General features: G+C 40.9%; 1 protein-coding gene and 2 long non-coding RNA genes across 3 annotated transcripts in view; 1 reads left to right on the top strand and 2 right to left on the bottom strand.

Annotated features, from left to right (window-relative positions):
- LOC147571300 (uncharacterized) overlaps nucleotides 1-21886 on the bottom strand; it is a 42101-nt gene that overhangs the window by 5694 nt on the left and 14521 nt on the right. Inside the window, exons 7-9 of the mRNA XM_086696442.1 lie at nucleotides 12334-12405; nucleotides 11696-11771; nucleotides 619-723 (exon numbers count right to left, since the gene is read on the bottom strand). Of these exons, the coding sequence (XP_086552568.1) occupies nucleotides 619-723; nucleotides 11696-11771; nucleotides 12334-12405 (253 nt within the window). The remainder of the gene's footprint in view (nucleotides 1-618; nucleotides 724-11695; nucleotides 11772-12333; nucleotides 12406-21886) is intronic.
- LOC147571302 (uncharacterized) lies at nucleotides 14614-15808 on the bottom strand. The gene is made up of 2 exons (XR_015247505.1): nucleotides 15505-15808; nucleotides 14614-14877 (listed from the first exon to the last, which is right to left on the bottom strand). It is a non-coding gene; the product is annotated as an uncharacterized LOC147571302 (long non-coding RNA).
- On the top strand, nucleotides 17653-18052 carry LOC147571301 (uncharacterized). Its single transcript, XR_015247508.1, has 2 exons — nucleotides 17653-17723; nucleotides 18011-18052. It is a non-coding gene; the product is annotated as an uncharacterized LOC147571301 (long non-coding RNA).

Genomic DNA, 21886 nt, shown 5'->3' with positions numbered 1-21886 from the left:
TAAACAGGCAAGCTCCAGGAATAGGCAACTGTAATTATGACAAGCTTTGAGTAGCCTGATGCAGGATTTTAGCTGCAGGGTTTTAACTGAACCTGTCTACACAATGCCTTGCGAAGTGGAGGAGAGAGCTGTAGGTACATCTAATTAATCAACAAGATGACACTTTTATCTCTAAGCCATGCCCTTTCTTCCGAGATGACTGATAGCTCCATGAAGGTGAAGACTATTTCTCTCTCACCATTTTAGCCAACGAGGAAAGAAATCAGTGGTAGGAGGAGGATGACTGGTGAGTGCATCGAATCGACATAATTTTTTTGAGTTGAAGAAATTTTACTATCGTGTCAACTGTGGCCTTCTTAGACCTAATGTCTCAGAACAAGCTAATGGCTTGTTATCTTGGTTACAATCCACAGATGTCTCCCGGCAGTGGGGTTCCTTTTAAAATCCCTGGAATATACTTTGCAATGAAAGGACAAAGCCTATCTCCTTCCTCCAGACTGAAGAGGGATATCAGGTCGTGATAGGTGGGAAAGTGGCTTTGATTTTCAGTTTGTGGGTTCTGAATCTATTATAAAGAAGGAATATAGTCTGGGAATCTGAATTAATTGTTGTCCTTACCTCAATGAGACAGAAAACTATGATCAAAATCATCACTACTACAGTCACAGATATTGCCAAGATGAGTTTGTTGTTATAGCCATAGCCTGGAACTTCTTTTGTGAGCTAAAAAAAGGGAAAGAACAATGTTTTTAGAAAACAGAGATAGGATGAAAGTTAACTATTCTTTAACGACTCTAAAACCCCATTCTTTCCGATGAATCGCTTATAGGTTCTTAAGGAATATACCAAATCTAATGTGATATGTAATCTTAATCATTAGCATTTTCTTCAAGAATTTATGTATCTTGTATGTTAGGTCCTCTTTTTGTCTACTCTGGGAACAGCGGCACTGTTTCCTGAATGAGCAAAGTGGCAGATCATTGCCTTAGGCAAAATTATGTGGCCAAGACAAGACCCGGACTAGGAGCCCCTGGTCCTTGTGCTTGGGTCCATGTCCTAAACCACCTAAATGTCGAGACCCCACATTTTGGGATTTATCCTCACCTCCCTTGACTCCTGCCCTCTCTGTTCACTCTGGACTTCTGTGCTCTCACTGATATAGTTCTCATTTTCCCATTGGTCCGTATCCCACTCTGCCTTGGACACCTTTACTTCTTGCTGCTCGCTGAGAAGCTTCATCAGGAGGCCTGTTCTGGAGATGAGCTTGGCACAGGCCAGCTGCATGTGGGTCTCGGAGCAGTCCATTTTCAAAGTCCGGATAACATGAGAAATGAGGCTTCTCACGTCATTGTTGGGGATGAGGGACTGTAGCTGCTGGTTTAACGGAATTTCAAACAGATCACCTTTGACACAGTGAAGCCTGTGGCTTTTGGGGGCAAGCCAGTGCCCGCATTGTGGTATTCCCATTGTGTATCATTGGTTTGTTTAACGGTCGGCATAGAGTTGTCTGCAGTAACAGTAGAATTAGCAGTGGAAAGATTCTTACGGTTTGTGAATTCAGGGAGGGTTTGTGCTGGCACAGTAGTGTTTCCTGTAGAAATATTTTCGTCAGAAACATTTTGGGCAGTAGCGTTCTCTGCAGTAGTGTTTTCTCTGTAAGTTCCTGAAGGAGCAAATAATTCTGGAAAAGGATTTTTCTGAGGACTCAGTTCTCCCGGAGATGAAAAATCCTCTCGTGAAGGGGAATTTATGAGGCTCCTGACTGCAGAGGATGGAGGCCTCTTTGCAAGCAGCTGTCTATTACTGAGTGAACTTTCCTTTCTGGACTTTCGATTCAGTTTGGCCTAGGGTGTTCTGTGGACCACATGGGAGCGACTTTTATGAAAGCGGTGTGTTTTTCTGGGGTGTGAGGCTGGCCCGAAAGCCTTCATATTTCTAACTCTAGCATTTGCATCTTCTAAAACAAAAACGCTGTACATGAAGTCTTTTGATTTTTTTTTTTCACGTCAGGTGGGGATTTTGGAGCGGGGGTGGCAGAAGGCCTGCCCAAAGAGTATTGCTTCAGGAAAGAAGAGACCGCTGCCTTGTGCTCCTCTACGAACGAAGGCTCTGTATTGAAGGAGCTTCCCATTAATTTGCTGGGCCTGTGCGCCACGTGAAGCTCCCCTGGGGATGGTCTCCTGAGCCTTCTTTCCTTGGCCATGTTCTCCACAGACGGCTGGGCGTTCTGTTTCCTCTGGATGTTCTGACGTCTCAGTTCTTTTAAGTGCCTTTTCCGTATGCCCTTTGGGCCCTTGATGACCTTGTTCACTCTCAGGAACTTTTTCCCCACACTCTCAACCTCGTCTAGGCTCTTCTCCTGCGGTTGGGCAGTTTCCAATTTCTTTGGAAAGATTTGACATTTAAACTTGGGACCTAATCACTTAGATTCCACCTACACCTGCCTAAATAACCCAGAAAGCCGCCAGAGGATTAGCAGAACGGAGTCTCCGGAGCCAAGCGCAGATGAGAGGCCCACAGAAGAGGGGCCCCTCCTGAAGTGGATCACCTAAGGAGAAGCGAGCTAAGCCTGCCCCTCCTGCCCACCCCAGCTAATACGCCTACCCACCCCAGCTAATACGCCAGATCCCCAGCATCACAAGCCTGGCAGTGTGCAAGTAGCCCAGATGGGCCACGCCACCCTACAGTGAATCCCGCCCCTAGGAGAGGAGAAGAGAAGGCACACACCAGTCTGACTGTGGCCCCAGCGGTGGGCTGGGGGCAGACATCAGGTCGGACTGCGGCCCCGCCCACCAACTCCAGTTATACACCACAGCACAGGGGAAGCGCCCTGCAGGTCCTCACCACTCCAGGGACTACCCAAAATGACCAAGCGGAAGAATTCCCCTCAGAAGCATCTCCAGGAAATAACAACAGCTAATGAACTGATCAAAAAGGATTTAAATAATATAACAGAAAGTGAATTTAGAATAATAGTCATAAAATTAATCGCTGGGCTTGCAAACAGTATGGAGGACAGCAGAGAATCTCTTGCTACAGAGATCAAGGGACTAAGGAACAGTCACGAGGAGCTGAAAAGCGCTTTAAACGAAATGCAAAACAAAATGGAAACGACGACAGCTCGGATTGAAGAGGCAGAGGAGAGAATAGGTGAACTAGAGGATAAAGTTATGGAAAAAGAGGAAGCTGAGAGAAAGAGAGATAAAAAAATCCAGGAGTATGAGGGGAAAATTAGAGAACTGAGCGATACACTAAAAAGAAATAATATACGCATAATTGGTATCCCAGAGGAGGAAGAGAGAGGGAAAGGTGCTGAAGGGGTACTTGAAGAAATTATAACTGAGAACTTCCATGAACTGGGGAAGGAAAAAGGCATTGAAATCCAAGAGGCACAGAGAACTCCCTTCAGACGTAACTTGAATCGATCTTCTGCACGACATATCATAGTGAAACTGGCAAAATACAAGGATAAAGAGAAAATTCTGAAAGCAGCAAGGGATAAACGTGCCCTCACATATAAAGGGAGACCTATAAGACTCGTGACTGATCTCTCTTTTGAAACTTGGCAGGCCAGAAAGAATTGGCACGAGATCTTCAGTGTGCTAAACAGAAAAAGTATGCAGCCGAGAATCCTTTATCCAGCAAGTCTGTCATTTAGAATAGAAGGAGAGATAAAGGTCTTCCCAAACAAACAAAAACTGAAGGAATTTGTCACCACTAAACCAGCCCTACAAGAGATCCTAAGGGGGACCCTGTGAGACAAAGTACCAGAGACATCGCTACAAGCATAAAACATACAGACATCACAATGACTCTAAACCCGTATCTTTCTATAATAACACTGAATGTAAATGGATTAAATGCGCCAACCAAAAGACATAGGGTATCAGAATGGATAAAAAAACAAGACCCATCTATTTGCTGTCTACAAGAGACTCATTTTAGACCTGAGGACACCTTTAGATTGAGAGTGAGGGGATGGAGAACTATTTATCATGCTACTGGAAGCCAAAAGAAAGCTGGAGTAGCCATACTTGTATCAGACAAACTAGACTTTAAATTAAAGGCTGTAACAAGAGATGAAGAAGGGCATTATATAATAATTACAGGGTCTATCCATCAGGAAGAGCTAACAATTATAAATGTCTATGCGCCGAATACCGGAGCCCCCAAATATATAAAACAATTACTCATAAACATAAGCAACCTTATTGATAAGAATGTGGTAATTGCAGGGAACTTTAACACTCCACTTACAGAAATGGATAGATCATCTAGACACATGGTCAGTAAAGAAACAAGGGCCCTGAATGAGACATTGGATCAGATGGACTTGACAGATATATTTAGAACTCTGCATCCCAAAGCAACAGAATATACTTTCTTCTCGAGTGCACATGCAACATTCTCCAAGATAGATCATATACTGGGTCACAAAACAGCCCTTCATAAGTTTACAAGAATTGAAATTATACCATGCATACTTTCAGACCACAATGCTATGAAGCTTGAAATCAACCACAGGAAAAAGTCTGGAAAACCTCCAAAAGCATGGAGGTTAAAGAACACCCTACTAAAGAATGTGTGGGTCAGCCAGGCAATTAGAGAAGAAAGTAAAAAATATATGGAAACAAGCGAAAATGAAAATACAACAATCCAAACGCTTTGGGACGCAGCGAAGGCAGTCCTGAGAGGAAAATACATTGCAATCCAGGCCTATCTCAAGAAACAAGAAAAATCCCAAATACATAATCTAACAGCACACCTAAAGGAAATAGAAGCAGAACAGCAAAGGCAGCCTAAACCCAGCAGAAGAAGAGAAATAATAAAGATCAGAGCAGAAATAAACAATAGAGAGTCTAAAAAAACTGTAGAGCAGATCAACGAAACCAAGAGTTGGTTTTTTGAAAAAATAAACAAAATTGACAAACCTCTAGCCAGGCTTCTCAAAAAGAAAAGGGAGATGACCCAAATAGATAAAATCATGAATGAAAATGGAATTATTACAACCAATCCCTCAGAGATACAAACAATTATCAGGGAATACTATGAAAAATTATATGCCAACAAATTGGGCAACCTGGAAGAAATGGACAAATTCCTAAACACCCACACTCTTCCAAAACTCAATCAGGAGGAAATAGAAAGCTTGAACAGACCCATAACCAGCAAAGAAATTGAATCGGTTATCAAAAATCTCCCAACAAATAAGAGTCCAGGACCAGATGGCTTCCCAGGGGAGTTCTACCAGACGTTTAAAGCAGAGATAATACCTATCCTTCTCAAGCTATTCCAAAAAATAGAAGGGGAAGGAAAACTTCCAGACTCATTCTATGAAGCCAGTATTACTTTGATTCCTAAACCAGACAGAGACCCAGTAAAAAAAGAGAACTACAGGCCAATATCCCTGATGAATATGGATGCAAAAATTCTCAATAAGATACTGGCAAATCGAATTCAACGGCATATAAAAAGAATTATTCACCATGACCAAGTGGGATTCATTCCTGGGGTGCAGGGCTGGTTCAACACTCGCAAATCAATCAACGTGATACATCACATTAACAAAAAAAAAAAAAGAGAAGAACCATATGATCCTGTCAATCGATGCAGAAAAGGCCTTTGACAAAATCCAGCACCCTTTTTTAATAAAAACCCTTGAGACAGTCGGGATGGAAGGAACATACTTAAAGATCATAAAAGCCATTTATGAAAAGCCCACAGCTAACATCATCCTCAACGGGGAAAAACTAGAGCTTTTTCCCTGAGATCAGGAACACGACAGGGATGCCCACTCTCACCGCTGTTGTTTAACATAGTGCTGGAAGTTCTAGCATCAGCAATCAGACAACAAAAGGAAATCAAAGGCATCAAAATTGGCAAAGATGAAGTCAAGCTTTCGCTTTTTGCAGATGACATGATATTATACATGGAAAATCCGATAGACTCCACCAAAGTCTGCTAGAACTGATACATGAATTCAGCAAAGTTGCAGGATACAAAATCAATGTACAGAAATCAGTTGCATTCTTATACACTAACAATGAAGCAACAGAGAGACAAATAAAGAAACTGATCCCATTCACAATTGCAGCAAGAAGCATAAAATACCTAGGAATAAATCTAACCAAAGATGTAAAAGATCTGCATGCTGAAAACTATAGGAAACTTATGAAGGTAATTGAAGATTTAAAGAAATGGAAAGACATTCCCTGCTCATGGATTGGAAGAATAAATATTGTCAAAATGTCCATACTACCCAAAGCTATCTACACATTCAATGCAATCCCAATCAAAATTGCACCAGCATTCTTCTCGAAACTAGAACAAGCAATCCTAAAATTCATATGGAACCACAAAAGGCCCCGAATAGCCAAAGTAATTTTGAAGAAGAAGACCAAAGCAGGAGGCACCACAATCCCAGACTTTAGCCTCTACTACAAAGCTGTCATCATCAAGACAGCATGGTATTGGCACAAAAACAGACACATAGACCAATGGAATAGAATAGAAACCCCAGAACTAGACCCACAAACGTATGGCCAACTCATCTTTGACAAAGCAGGAAAGAACATCCAATGGAAAAAAGACAGTCTCTTTAACAAATGGTGCTGGGAGAACTGGACAGCAACATGCAGAAGAATGAAACTAGACCACTTTCTCACACCATTCACAAAAATAAACTTAAAATGGATAAAGGACCTGAATGGGAGACAGGAAACCATCAAAACCTTAGAGGAGAAAGCAGGAAAAGACCTCTCTGACCTCAGCCGTAGCAATCTCTTACTCGACACATCCCCAAAGGCAAGGGAATTAAAAGCAAAAGTGAATTACTGGGACCTTATGAAGATAAAACGCTTCTGCACAGCAAAGGAAACAACCAACAAAACTAAAAGGCAACCAACGGAATGGGAAAAGATATTTGCAAATGACATATCGGACAAAGGGCTAGTATCCAAAATCTATAAAGAGCTCACCAAACTCCACACCCGAAAAGCAAATAACCCAGTGAAGAAATGGGCAGAAAACATGAATAGACACTTCTCTAAAGAAGACATCCGGATGGCCAACAGGCACATGAAAAGATGTTCAACGTCGCTCCTTATCAGGGAAATACAAATCAAAACCACACTCAGATATCACCTCACGCCAGTCAGAGTGGCCAAAATGAACAAATCGGGAGACTGTAGATGCTGGAGAGGATGTGGAGAAACGGGAACCCTCTTGCACTGTTGGTGGGAATGCAAATTGGTGCAGCCGCTCTGGAAAGCAGTGTGGAGGTTCCTCAGAAAATTAAAAATAGACCTACCCTATGACCCAGCAATAGCACTGCTAGGAATTTATCCAAGGGACACAGGAGTACTGATGCATAGGGGCACTTGTACCCCAATGTTTATAGCAGCACTCTCAACAATAGCCAAATGATGGAAAGAGCCTAAATGTCCATCAACTGATGAATGGATAAAGAAATTGTGGTTTATATACACAATGGAATACTACGTGGCAATGAGAAAAAATGAAATATGGCCTTTTGTAGCAACGTGGATGGAACTGGAGAGTGTGATGCTAAGTGAAATAAGCCATACAGAGAAAGACAGATACCATATGATTTCACTCTTATGTGGATCCTGAGAAACTTAACAGAAACCCATGGGGGAGGGGAAGGAAAAAAAAAAAAAAAGAGGTTAGAGTGGGAGAGAGCCAAAGCATAAGAGACTGTTAAAAACTGAGAACAAACTGAGGGTTGATGGGGGGTGGGAGGGAGGGGAGGGTGGGTGATGGGTATTGAGGAGGGCACCTTTTGGGATGAGCACTGGGTGTTGTATGGAAACCAATTTGACAATAAATTTCATATATTAAAAAAATAAATAAATAAAAAATAAAATATAAAACAAGGTAAAAAATAAACAAAAAATAAACAAAAAACCAAATGAATGAATAAACAACAACAAAAAAGAGAAAACACTTGTAAATATGGAGAACAAACTAGGGATATGGACAAAATGAGTGAAAAGGGTTAAGAGGTACAAACTTGCAGTTATAAAATAAATAAGTCACCAGATGAAAAGTACAGCATAGGGAATATCGTCAATAATACTGTAATATACTTATTGTGGTGAGCATTTCATAATGTATATAAAAGATCACTGTGTTGTACACCTGAAACTAATTTAATATTACATGATCTATATATACTTCAATAAAAGAGATAATTGAGGGGCACCCAGGTGGCTCAGTCAGTTAAGCATCTGACTTCAGCTCAGGTCATGATCTCATAGTCTGTGATTTCAGGCCCCACATCAGGCTCTGTGTCTACAGCTCAGAGCCTGGAGCCTGCTTCAGATTCTGTGTCTCCCTCTCTCTCTGCCCCTCCCCCACTTGCACTCTGTCTCTCTCAAAAATAAAAAATAAAAAAAGATAATTGACTATTTAAACAAAAAAAATAATATGGTGTGCTAAAAGTAAAACGTATGAAAACAATAGCACAAAGGTCAGGAGGGGAACAATGGAAGTACACTATTTATTGTAAGGTTCTTATACTATTCATGAAATCATATCATATCATTTGAAGATAGACTGTGATAAGTTAAACATGAACACTACAAACCATTAAACAGCTACTAAAATAACAAAACCTGAGTTGTAACTATTTATCCCCCCACCAAAAAATAATAAAACGTACTAAATCAACCGAAGAGCAGGAAGAAAAAGAAAAAGAAAAGAAACAAAGAACAGATGGGATACATAGAAAGAGTAGACAGTAGCTTTAAATGTAATCCTATAAATAATTACATTAACTATAAATGGTGCAATCACCTAATTAAAAGATAGAGTTGTCATACTGGATAAAAAAGCAAAAGCCAACTATATGCTGTCTATAAGATTCATCTTCAATACAAAGATATAAGTAGGTTAAAAATATGGAAGAAATTATGCTTTGCTAACACTAATCAAACGAAACCTTGAGTGGCTATATTTACTATAGGACAAAGTCAATTTCAAAGCGAAGATATTACCAGGGATAAATGAGGTTATTCCATTGTGATAGAAATGTCAACTAATAGAAAAGACATAACTTAAAAATTTATGTATCTGATAATAGAACTTCCAAATATATTAAGGAGAATAGGAAAGAGAGACACAAAAGTACACAATTATAGTTGGAGATTTCAATATCCCTCTCTCAATAATTGACAGAAAAAATATATAGAAAATGAGTAATGATACATCAGACTTGAAAAATACTACCAACCTACTTGACCTAGTTGACATTTATAGAATACTCCACACCAAATCAGCAGACTACATATTTTTTTTCAAGTGGGCACATAATATTTATCAAAATAGACCATATTCTCATCTATTACCAGAATTCATTGGCTATAAAACAAGCCTCAATAAATTTAAAAGGATTTCAGTCATCCAACATATTGTTCTGTGACCACAATGGAATTAAATAACAAATTAACAGATCTGTAAAATCTCCAAATATTTAGAAACTAACCAACACACTCCTAAGGAACCCTATTGGTCAAATAAGTCAAAATGGATATTAAAAACGATTTTGTACCGACTGAAACTGAAAACACATGTCAACATGTGGGATGTTGCTCATATAGTATTCATCTTCCCCAGTGTCCACTTTTTTTTTTTAAGTTTTTTTTTTTTTTTTAACGTTTATTTATTATTTTTGGGACAGAGAGAGACAGAGCATGAACGGGGGAGGGGCAGAGAGAGAGGGAGACACAGAATCGGAAACAGGCTCCAGGCTCCGAGCGATCAGCGCAGAGCCCGACGCGGGGCTCAAACTCACGGACCGCGAGATCGTGACCTGGCTGAAGTCGGACGCTTAACCGACTGCGCCACCCAGGCGCCCCCCCCCCCCCCCCAGTGTCCACTTTGAAGAAACTAGAAAAAGAAAAGGAAATTCATCACTGAGTAAGGAGAGAAAATGGAATGATGAAGATCAAAGCAGAAATTTTTAAAAAGGAAAACAAAAATAGAGAAGTCAGTGTAATGAAAAGGCACTTTTTAGAGAAGATAAGTAAAACTGATAAACTTCTGGCCAGATTTATCAAGAAAAGACAAGAGAAGACACAAATTATCAATATCAAAAATGAGAGGAATGACATCACTACAATTCTACAGATACTAAAAGGATAATAAGGGAACATTATAAAATACTTTATGTCAATAACTTCAAGATGAAATAGATTCCCTGAAAGACATGAACTACTCCAAAAAATAAGTATGTAATTTAAGTAGCACTATTACAAAAATAAAATCTGTAGTTTAACACTTTCTCACAAAGAAAGCTTCAAGCCCACATGGCTTCACTGGTGAATTCTAGCAAACATTTAAGGAAAACATAATGCCAATTCTGCACAAACTGTACTAGAGAATTGAAGAGAGGGGACTACTTCCCAACTCAATTTTAAGGCCAACATTCACCTTATGAAAAATAGATCAAGACATTAGAAGAAAGGATAGATAGAAGATCTCATATACTGCAGGCTGGAATGCAAAATGGTACATCCACTTTAGAAAACAGGTAAGCAGTTTCTTAAACAGTTAAATATACACTTAGCATATGATGTAGCAATCCTGCCATTAGGTATTTTACCCCCTCCCCCCCTCCCCCAATGAAAACATACGCTCATACGAAGACCTGCATGTAAGTGTTTTAAGCAACTTTATTCATAAAGGCCAAAAAGCTAGAAACAACTCAAATGCCCATTAACTGATGAACGCATAAACAAACTGGTATATCCTCACAACTGCAATACTACTCGGCAATAAAAAGGAAATGAACTACTGACATGTGCAAACACATGGATGAGTCTCTGGGGTGCCTGGGTGGCTCAGTCAGATAAGTGACCGACTTTGGCTCAGGCCGTGATCTCATGTTCCGCAGGTTCATGCCCTGTATTGGGCTCTGCGCTGACAGAGCCTGGAGCCTGCTTCGGGTTCTGTGTGTGTCTGTCTCTCTCTCTCTCTCTCTCTCTCTCTCTCTCTCTCTCTCTCCCCCTCTCCTGCTTATGCTCTCTGTTTCTCAAAAATAAATAAACGTTAAAAAAGTTAAAAAAACACATGGATGAATCTCAAAAGGATTATGCTGAAAGGAACCAATCACAGAAGACTGCATACTGTATGATTTCATTTATTTATTTTTTTTAATGTTCATTTATTTTTGAGAGAGAGAGAGAGATGGAGGGCAAATGGGGAAGGGGTAGAGAGACAGGGAGACACAGAATCCGAAGCAGGCTCCAGGCTCTGAGCTGTCAGGACAGAGTCCGATGCAGGGCTTGAACTCACGAACCGCGAGATCATGACCTGAGCTGAAGTCGGACGCTTAACTGCCCGAGCCACCCAGGTGCCCCTTGTATGATTTCATTTATAAGACACTGTGGAGAAGGCAAAACTATAGGGACAAAAATTAGGTTGGTGGTTGCCAGGGCTGGTGGTGACAAAAGGGGATTGGCTGCAAAGGCACATAGGGGCCTTTTGGGGTGACAGAAATGGTCTACGTCTCAAATGTGGTGGTGCTTACATAACTACACGTTTGTCAAAACTCATCAAACTGTACGCTTAAAAAGAGTAAATTTTATACCTCAATAAATCTGACTTAAGAAGACAATAAAACAAATCTAAATCAACAACTAAGTGAAAATACACATAAGAAAAATCAACTTACAGTGTTTCCAAATTCAAGGGTCATCATGAGGATGCTCTCAACTGTTGTAAGTGACACCTGTGTTGATCCCATGTCTCTGAAGGAGAAAGCCCAAACATGCGTGATTTGAACCCAAGGATAAAAATTCTGTACCTAAAAAGATACTTAACAACATGTGGTTACTTCAATTCTGGCTTCTTTGTCAAGTCAGCTCAAGAGTTTTCTTGCTATGGACAATAATTTCAGAAAACTCCCAATGAAGACATTTTATGTGCATCATCAAATTAATCACCTTGGTGCTCAACAGTACAATCCTTTTTACTCTTATCCTCATTTTCATTCTCAATTGCATCCACCTCTCTTGATTAGTCTTTTTTTCTTTTAATATACACCTTACTCCACTTTCCACTTTGAGATAAATGGTATTTCTACCTACATCTGCAAGTCCCATGTCTCTTATGTGTTCTTCAATACTATTCCTTCCTCTGCAGGCTATCTTGCCCATATACGTTTTTTCTTTGCTAATAATGCTTATTTCAATAACCGAGTTAAAACTTAAATTAGGACTTTTTCCCAAAACGCAAAATACTTAATCTTTTGATGACAACAAAAAAGATCAGAAATCATCTCATGAGCCATGAGATTGTTGCAATACTTACAAATATTTTAATGCTGGCAACTTAAAAAGATAGGAATCTTCAACAGCTGACAGAGGGTTACGACTGATAATTCTGAAAAATGCAATGGAATTAAAATGATCTGCATTTCCAGTAATGACTACCACGAACGTTTATGTTCATTTTGGGGGTATGGAACTGGAAGGTTAAAACTAATCATTTTCTGCCTTTGCCTATAAATCACCCTTACATTCTGTAAAGCACTCTTCCTTTGGGAACTACCCAGCTCTCTGGACGATAAAGTGGAGAACAGAAAGAGAAAAAAAAATTTTTTTTTTTTTTTTTTTTTTTTTTTTTACGTGGACAGCAAAGCCAAGATATGCCAAAGAACTTTTTGGGCTGAAAACCCTAGAAGTGACTATGCTGGTAGGAAGCCCAGGCTCTGTAGGAAATACTGTTTCTAGTGTCCTCTATAATTCTAGGTGCTTTTCCTTTATCTCTAGAAATGTAAAAAATTCCACAGTTTAAAACACCCGGTTAAAGACAAAAATAGGACCAATTCCTCAGTTTGGGGGCCAAAGACAAAGGGATTAATCTAAGAGGAAATGGTGAAAGCTATACCCCCACCATGTGTATTCTCCTATGACAGCCTTTGTTAGGTGGCATATGATCCCGTTTCCTTATCCATCTCCTGGACTGCCAGCTCCCTGAGGGCAGGGACCATACTCTATTGTCATTTTTGTCCCTGTGCCTGACAGAGTGCTTGTTATTTACTAGTTACTTAGTGAAGGCTTGTTGAATAAATAACATTTTGTCACTGCTTGACACAAGTTTTTATTCCAAAATGCTGAGTAGATTTTCTTCTCAGTTCTTTACAGCAAAAATAAAGTGAAGGAAACAGGAAGAAAGAAAAGAAAATCTGCCTTTAGGTTGACTCTGCTCAAGAATCATCACTGTACTTTTGCAAAATTATAAGGATAATCATCACAACCAATACTATTGAGCTATGGGGCATCTGTGATCAGCATTTCACATTTAAACCTCACAATAACCTTATGTGATAGATACATCATTACCCCATTTTACAAGTGAGGAAACTGAAGTACAGAGAGGTTGTATAATTTGTCCCAGTTTGTCCAGCCAGTCAAGAAGCAGAGATGGAATCTGAACTCAGTTCTGACTCCAAAGCCTGTATTTAAATTGTATGAAAAAAAGGGGGTTTAAAATAGCCGTTACCTTAAACTTAACTTTGAGAGCATTAAATATAGAAACACTTTGCTGAACTTCATCTCTCCATCTGGGAGAGCTTCTCTAAGAATTACATTTTCTATTTTTATTCCTTTCCTCTAATCATCTCCCATGATTAAGTATTTAATTAGCCTGTGATCATTGAGACTTTAGAGATTTCATTTCTTATTTTTTTATTCTATTTTTTGAGAGAGAGAGTACAAGAGTATGAGTGAAGGGAGGCAGAGGAAGAGAGAGAGAGAGAATCCCAAGCAGGCTCCATGCCCCGTGCAGAGCCTGACATGGGGCTTGATCCCATGACCGCAAGATCATGACCTGAGCCGAAATCAAGAGTCAGGCAGTTAACTGAGCCACCCAGGTGCCCTGAGACTTTAGAGATTTTAAAGCCCTGTTACAGGTGAATCAGTGAAAATGAGAGAGGAAGGACGTCTGAAAATTCATCCTTCCGTAAAAGCAACAACAACAACAACTAGCAAAAATGGTCAAAATCAACTTTCTCAGAACTTTGGAAATTTTAACCAATGGGCTTGCAGCAACCCGGAGAGCATGTATTAAAGAAAAAATTACTAATTTCTATAAGAACAGTGAGCTCTGTTGTTTTAACTTGTCCTCAACCTCTGCTCTCCATCCTGATGATAACCTTAAAAATTGCCCACATCCCAGGGGAACAAAATGGAGCTGAAGTTCCTTAAAGCCTCATTCCCAAAGAACAAACTGTCATTGTTTTACCTGTCTAGTGGGGTCCCTAAAAAACTTCACTTGAAAGCCTTGCCCTTGACCTCACTGAGAACTGCACAGTGCTAAAATAGCCTCTTCCCAAGGGGCCTTTTTTGAAAACAATTATAGATAAATGTTTTAATCTGGCAGCTATGTGAGGCAATTGATCACAAGACAAAAAATAGCCTAAACAAAAAGCCTAAAAGGGAAAAGCTGAGAAATGAGATGTCCATAGGGACTTTGAAATGCTCCAACATCTTCCTGGGTAACTAGAAGACCACAAGACATATTCCTGGGAATGTAGAAAAAAAACCTTAGCACTAATAAATGAGTTCAGCAAGGTTACAGGACACAAGATCGATATGTAAAAATTAGCTTTATTTCTATACATCAGCAATGACTATTCCAAAAATGAAATTAAGAAAACAATTCCATGTATAACAGTACTCAAAAGAATAAAATACTTAGGAAAACATTTAACCAAAGAAGTGCAAGAATCACACTAAAAACCACAAAACGTTGTTGAAAGAAATTAAAGAAGATTGAAATAAACGTAAAGATATGCCATGTTCACGGATCAGAAGAAAATATTGTTAAAATGGCACTATACCCCAGATTGAACTGTGGTTTCAGTATAATCCCTATCAAAACCCCAACTGACTTCTTTCCAAATATTGGCAAGCTAATTCTAAAATCTGTATGTCAATTCAAGGGACCGAGAATAGCCCAAAATGATCTTTAAAAAAAAAAAAAAAAAAAGTTTATCTATTCATTTTGAGAGACAGCGAGCATACACACCCGTGCAGAAGAGCAAACATGAGCGAGTGTGAGTGGGGAAAAGTGTGAGCAGGGGAGGGGCAGAGGGAGAAGGAGAGGGAGCATCCCAAGCAGGCTCCATGCTGTCAGTGCAGATGGCAACACGGGGTTCCATCTCACAAACTGTGAGGTCATGACCTGAGCTGAAATCAAGAGCCGGCCACTTAACCAACTGAGCTACCCAGGGGCTCCAAAACGATTTTGACAAAGAACAACCAAATGGGGAGACTCACACGCCCTGGTTTCAAAACCTACTTCAAAACTACAGTAATCACGGTGTGGTACTGGCATAAGAACAGACATGTAAGCTGATGGAACAGAACTGACAGTCCAGGAATAAATCCTCACATTTATGGCCCACTGATTTTCAACAAGGGTGCCAACACCATTCAATGTGGGAAGACTAGTGTTTTCAAATGATGCTGGGACAACCGTATATCCCCATACAAAATAATGGAGTTGGATTCCTACACTTCACACCATATATAAATATTAACTCAAAATGAGTCAAAGACCTAAATGGAAGAGCTCAAGCTATAAAACTCTCAGGAGAGAAATCTTTATGACCTTGGATTTAGGCAACAGTTTCTTAGACATGACACAAAAAGCACAACAAACCAAAGGAAAAATAGGTAAGCTGGACTTTATTTAAAAATAAAAAAACAACCCAAAACTATCATATGTCTGATACAAGTCTAGTATCCAGAATATCCAGAATATATAAAGAACTCTTAAAACTCAGAAAAAGACAAATAATCAAATGTTTAAATGGGTAAAGGATTTGAAGAGACATTTCGCCAAAGAAAATACATGAATGGCCAATAAGCACATGAAAAGATGCTCAATGTCTTAGGTCATTAGGGAAATAGAAATCAAAGCTACAATGAGATACTACTCTACACTCACTAAGATGGCTATGATCGAACAGAGAGACAATGATAAGTGGTAGCAAGATTTGGGGAAACCAGAATCTTCATACATTGGTGGGAATGTAAGATGGTGTAGTCACTGTGGAAAACAGTTTGGCAGTTCCTCAAAAGGGTTAAATATAGAGTTACTACATGACCCAGCAATTCCACTCTTAGGTACGTACCCAAGAGAATTAAAAACATATGACCACACAAAAACTTGTACATGAATACTCATAGCAGCATTATTCATAAGAGCCAAAAAGTCAAAATAATCCAAATGTCCAATAACTCACGAATGGATGAACAAAATGTGATTGGAGCACCTGGGTGGCTCAGTCGGTTAAGCATCTGACTTTGGCTCAGGTCGTCATCTCACAGTTCATGAGTTCGAGCTCTACATCAGGCTCTGTGGTTTTGGATCCTCTGTCCCCCTCTCCCTCTGCCCCTTCCCCGCTTGTGTGTGCGCTCTCTTTCAAAAATAAATAAACATTAAAAAAAGAATGAAGTACTGAAACATGCTACAACCGGATAAATCTTGAAGCCAACAAGCTATGTGAAAGAAACTAGACACACATTTCGATGAAATGTCCAGAATAGGCAAATCCATAGGGGCAGAAGGTAAATTAGTTGTTGCCAGGGGCCTGGGGGGAGGGGAGAATGGGGAGTAAAGGCTGATGGGTATGGTATTTCTTTTGAGGGGGGTGATGACAATGTTCTGGAATTAGCAGTGATTACTGTCTATCAAAGTATACCATTGCACTATATACTTTATAACGTTGCATATTCTATTATGCGGACTATATCTCAATTTGAAAAAAAAAAAAAAAAGAACCACGTTGTGATAAATAGAGAACCAGTTGCCAGAAGATAAACATGTTAGTAGGTGGAGAAAAGGGGAGCGAAGATTCAAACTCTTCCACAACGGAGGTCAGAGGGAGTTAGCGGTGCGGCTGGGAGCCATGCGTTTTTGTTCCTGCCTTGGAAACTCCCCTATTCTTCCTATTCCAGCCCATTCTTCTACGTTTTTTCAGGCCCATTAACATGTCGGGTTTGTGTAACACTAGTTAATATCCAGTCAGACAATGTTATGAAGAGAAAGAACGTGAGTGTCACATGTCTGGTTAAACACAGTTCCTCAACCTTGAGGCTCTGAATGTCCTTTGGCTTTGAAACAATAACAATGGCATTCATACCTACAAGCTTACTGGTGGGCTCTGTGCAAGTAAGCTCTTCCACGTGTGTGTCTTCCCCTGCCCACTGCTCCCCTCCCCCCTCCACCCCGCGCCCACCCCCGGCTCCCTATTAAGAAAGACTATGAAGAGTTATGCAGCCAAAACAATTTAGTAGTTCGTTATCCTTCCCCCCAACTATCTCAGTGCTCTACCCCCACTGTCCCCCCCTCTTTCCTGGTAGCTCACCCATGGCCTTATACCCATCGGCTCAGTGCTTCCTCTTACCCAGGCAGCCCTCCTGCTGAGATGAATGCCCCGTGTTTATCTGTAGTGAAAACAAAATACAGGCCACTCCAAATTATCCTATTTCCTCCTGTCTTTAGTGCCGCCTTTTCTTCATGGAGCTATTGTGCCTGAGCCAAGGGGAGAATGAGAACTGACCCGACAGGTTACCTCTGCTGGACCGACAGCAATTGTTTTTCCACAGACTGCGATATGAACGAACGGTGGACATTGCACTAGAGATCATCTCCATTTCCGTTCAATTCCCTCATCTTACAGATAAAAGGTGTGCTGACTCAGTCTATTGGCTTTTGGATATTCGTGGGCTTATCTTTATGGGAGTCAAACATAACAACAGTTATCCTCAAAGACTGTCTCATAATCAAAGTTGAAGAAATACTGTTCTAGGTATTCTTTTGTTTTTTAAAAAACTGTATCTTATTTGAAGAGGAAAACTCAAGTATTTTTGCAAAAGCTTTCTGTTGCAGAGCAACGGGACAGACTAAAGGTAGCTCACAAAATAAGGGAACATTTCTTACGTGTTATTTTTTTTTTCTCCAAATTCTTCTACAGAGGTCCAGACAGATGGGCTACGTTTCCTTTCTATTAACTGAGGAGACAGAGAAGACTTGAGGACTGAAGCTTGTCACCACTGTCCTGAATGTACTGAAATCCTAACAGCTTTAGCTGAAAAAATGTCCAAAGCAGGCAGTGAAAATAAATTTCAAATAGGACAAACTCCAAACTCTCTACGCTGGAATCCCAAGGCATGGAGGGAAAACTGGCTCGTTGGAGGAAAGCAGTTGAAGAGATAAGTGGAGTGATCTAGACCCTATTCCAGTCTGTTTGAAGTACCTGGGGATAGAATAACCCCTTTCCTTTATTCATCTACATAGGTCCATGAGCCATGAGAACGTGACTCCCCATGGGAAGCTCCTCAATGCAAGACATCTAAGGGCATCACGTAAATCCTTTCTCAGGGGTTGGGCGGGGGGAGGGGCGAAGCCTAAAGAATCTGAAATGGTGAGCCTATGTTTTAATTAAAGTTCTGAGAATAGCCTTGAAGAGGAGTTTCTGGCAGTGAGGACCAGCCCAAGAAGCAAGGGCCCTGGAATCAGGCAGACCTAGGTCTGAATTCTGGCTGTCACTTCCTGGTGAAGGGACTTAAGTAACGAACGTCTCCGAGTCCTTTTAGCAGCATTTACCTCATAAGGCAACTTGAGGATTAAAGGAAAGAGCATGTGCAAAGCACCTAGCATAAGGCTGGGCACAGAGTGGGTGCCTAGCAGTGACGATGTGATAGTTGCACCAGGCGGTGAGCAGGAAGCCTGGGGATGCCCATAGGTGGCATGGCCAGGAACTCCAGAAGCATAGGGAAAAGGAGCTCCCTGCTCGAAAGGTCCTATTCCAGTGAGAAGCTGACTCCAAGGGACGACGCCCAAAAGGCCAGTTGTCATTTTCAGGTCCTACCTAGTGCCAGGGAATGCGGAATTGTATTACTCGCGAAGCTTCTGAAGTGGTTCTGTCACTTATTGACAGTGTGAACCTAGGCAAGTCACCCGATGTCTCTGAGTTTCAAGTTCCTCATCCCCAAAATGAGGATAATACTACCTGTGTCACAAGAGTTGCTGGAAAGACGAAAATGAAGTGCCGTGTGAGGGGCCACGTCCGGAGCACTTCCCACGTGCCAGGCTCTATTCTAAGAGTTTAAGACACATTGTCTTACTTGCAGCACAAGCGAAAGGTCTTAGCATAGTGCCGGAGCGCAGTAAATACCTAATAGAGGTCGGTATTAAAGAAATGATATGGGGCGGAGGAGCAACTACCATGCTTCCCAGAGAAAGAAGATGCCTTGGTATATACGTGGGAAGACTCAGATGCAGCTGGGAGAAGAAAAGTAATAGTTGGGTATGACTATGGCAAAGCTTTTGAACTACCACACACGGAAAATAATAAAAGTTACCCTAAATCACCCCAAAAGGACAGCCCTGAGTTGTTATCTTCATCCTTAACGTTTATGCCTTTCTGAATCTGAGAAGAAGCTGCCAGGATTTCCAGTACATACCAAAAAGCGATGACAATATCCTGAAGTGTGTCAACTTTTGTGGGCACACAGCTGTCTAAAAGGAAGCAGATGCCGGTTGACTGGGGGAGCGTTAGGGCGTGTCTGTGACTGGGGCTCGAGTTTGCCTTCAGAGGGTGGCCACACCTACCTCAATGATATTCTCAACAATAATTCAACAGGGGTAAGGCTTAGATTTTCCTTATTCTCCCTTAGAGCTTATGTTCTTGGCACAATACGGATGCGCCACAGACGAGCCAGCATGTGAATGTGCTCTATCCCGATAAGGTACAGCCTTTCTACATCGTAGAGTCCTTCAGCTTCTAAAATCATGGAGCTCGTACTGTTAGAACCAATGAAGTGAATTTTTTAAAATAAGCCACCAGTCTGGACCTGTGTAGGTGAATGAAGGAGAAGCACTTTAAAGTCAGGAAAAAAAAAAAAAACTATACTTAACATTTAGGATTATCAACCACTGTTGGTTTTCCATAATATATTTCATTCCTGATTTCATCTGAAAGAAACAGGATTATTACTACCATTCAAAAAGTGGTACCTTATTAATAAACTCTTGGCATGGCTTTGAGGTGGATTTCAGATTCAAAATAGACTTTACCACACCGCTAACGTGTTCACTCAGTGTTTATCAATAACTTAAGAGGCTTCATTCAAAAAACTTACTGAGATATAATTACCTGAAACCCAGGGGTGAATCAAGGCCTTGTAGGGTCTGAACCTCATCTACTTTGGGAAATCCTGCCTCATCAAAACATGCAAAATTATGCGTACAGGAATTGCGAGGGTCCCTCCCAAGACTTTGGAAGGGGCCTATGTAAGTGAGGAGACCTGAAGTTTAAGCTTCAGTCAGTTCAAGATAAATCCACCTCAGCTGGGGCCCAAAAGGTTTACAAACTTATTTAATGCTGGAGAAAATACTGTTTCAACTTATAAACACCCCAGTAATAAGTCACATAGGTAATAACGTGACTGAATTCACGGGATGGCATCTCCCCTGCGCACGCTCTCTTTCTCTCAGAATAAATAAATAAACGTTAAAAAGAAAAAAGAAAAGAAAAGTTTGGCCCCAAACAAGGAGCCCAACCTCCAATACACACTTACTGTACTGTGATAATGTTTTGGAAGTTAACTGTGAATTCGTTTTAGTAGTACAGCTCTATTCAAACCACATTGAAAGGGCGGGCCTACACCGGCCGACTCCATCTTGTTCTGTGTCCTTCACCTTGACCACACCTCCTCCCCTTGAGTAACCCCCCCCCAACTGCCTAACAGGACTCTTCCCCAGGACCCTTCCCCAGCCAATCAGCTGAGGCCGCAGCCATTACCTCACCAACTGCCACTAGGCACCAGTAAAACCTTTGTCCTTTTGAAACTGGCTCTCTCTCCCGGGTATCTCACAGCTTCGACAGTGCAGGTAGGGGATTGAGCTCGAGCTAGCTCCAATAAAGGCTCTTTTGCTTTTACACCGGACTCGGCTCCCTGGCGGTATTTGGGGATCACGAATTCTGGGCATAACACACATGGCATGAGTATTAATTTATTCTCAATACCAGCTAGCTCTGGTTCTTTAATTACCTTTCTCTGTCATGTAAGATTGATGAGGGAGCATGGGGCAAGTTGAGGGCAAAATACAAATTAGCACATGCCCCCGCCCCAGGTGGGATATGTGTCATTCTGGCTGCTGGAGGACAAAGGAAAGGAAAGAAAACAAATGGTTAACTGATAGAGATCTCAGTGGGGCAAGACAGGGGTTTCCATCAGTTTACAAATATCTTAGTAAATTACAAGAAAAAGGCCATCTTTTTCTCCTTTTTCCAGTATGAAAGATTCTTGGGGACAGTCCCTGTATATTCTTTGTACCCCCGGTACTTAGTACATTGTCGACATAGAGTGCGCGTGGCACGGATTGTTTTTCAATGAATTCATTCATTGTTATCAACGGATTCCACCCTATTTTGTCCTGTATTGCCTACATAACTATGAAATTCAGATTCTTAGAAGAGACTCTTGGTGTTATAAGATGCTTAGTAGAGGTGGTGACTTTTAAGACATTATATTGACACCACTAAAACCTCTTGGTGGAGAAACTCAATGAGCCCGTTCTCTGGCATGCTGGCAAAACAAAAAACTGACCCTCAGTATTCTTTCCCCAAGTTAGGCATCAGCAAATTAATGAGAGAGGAGGCCCCTGCTCTTGGGCACCCGCAGGAACTTACTCCAGCTCCAGACACACCGTAAACACTTTCATCTAACGGAAGATAAGCTGTGAAATCGGATTTCTGAACCACAAGACAGTGAGCCAGTCTTTTCCAGCGTCTGCTTTAGTGGAGGGTCTTCAACCTTGAGTCTCAACATCCCCCTCAGGCCAC

This window comes from Puma concolor, unplaced genomic scaffold (genome assembly GCF_028749965.1).
Source record: "Puma concolor isolate L17-30 unplaced genomic scaffold, mPumCon1.1.hap2 unalloc_scaffold_30, whole genome shotgun sequence".
Classification (NCBI taxonomy): Eukaryota; Metazoa; Chordata; class Mammalia; order Carnivora; family Felidae; genus Puma; species Puma concolor.
This window is presented reverse-complemented; position numbering and strand designations above follow the sequence as displayed.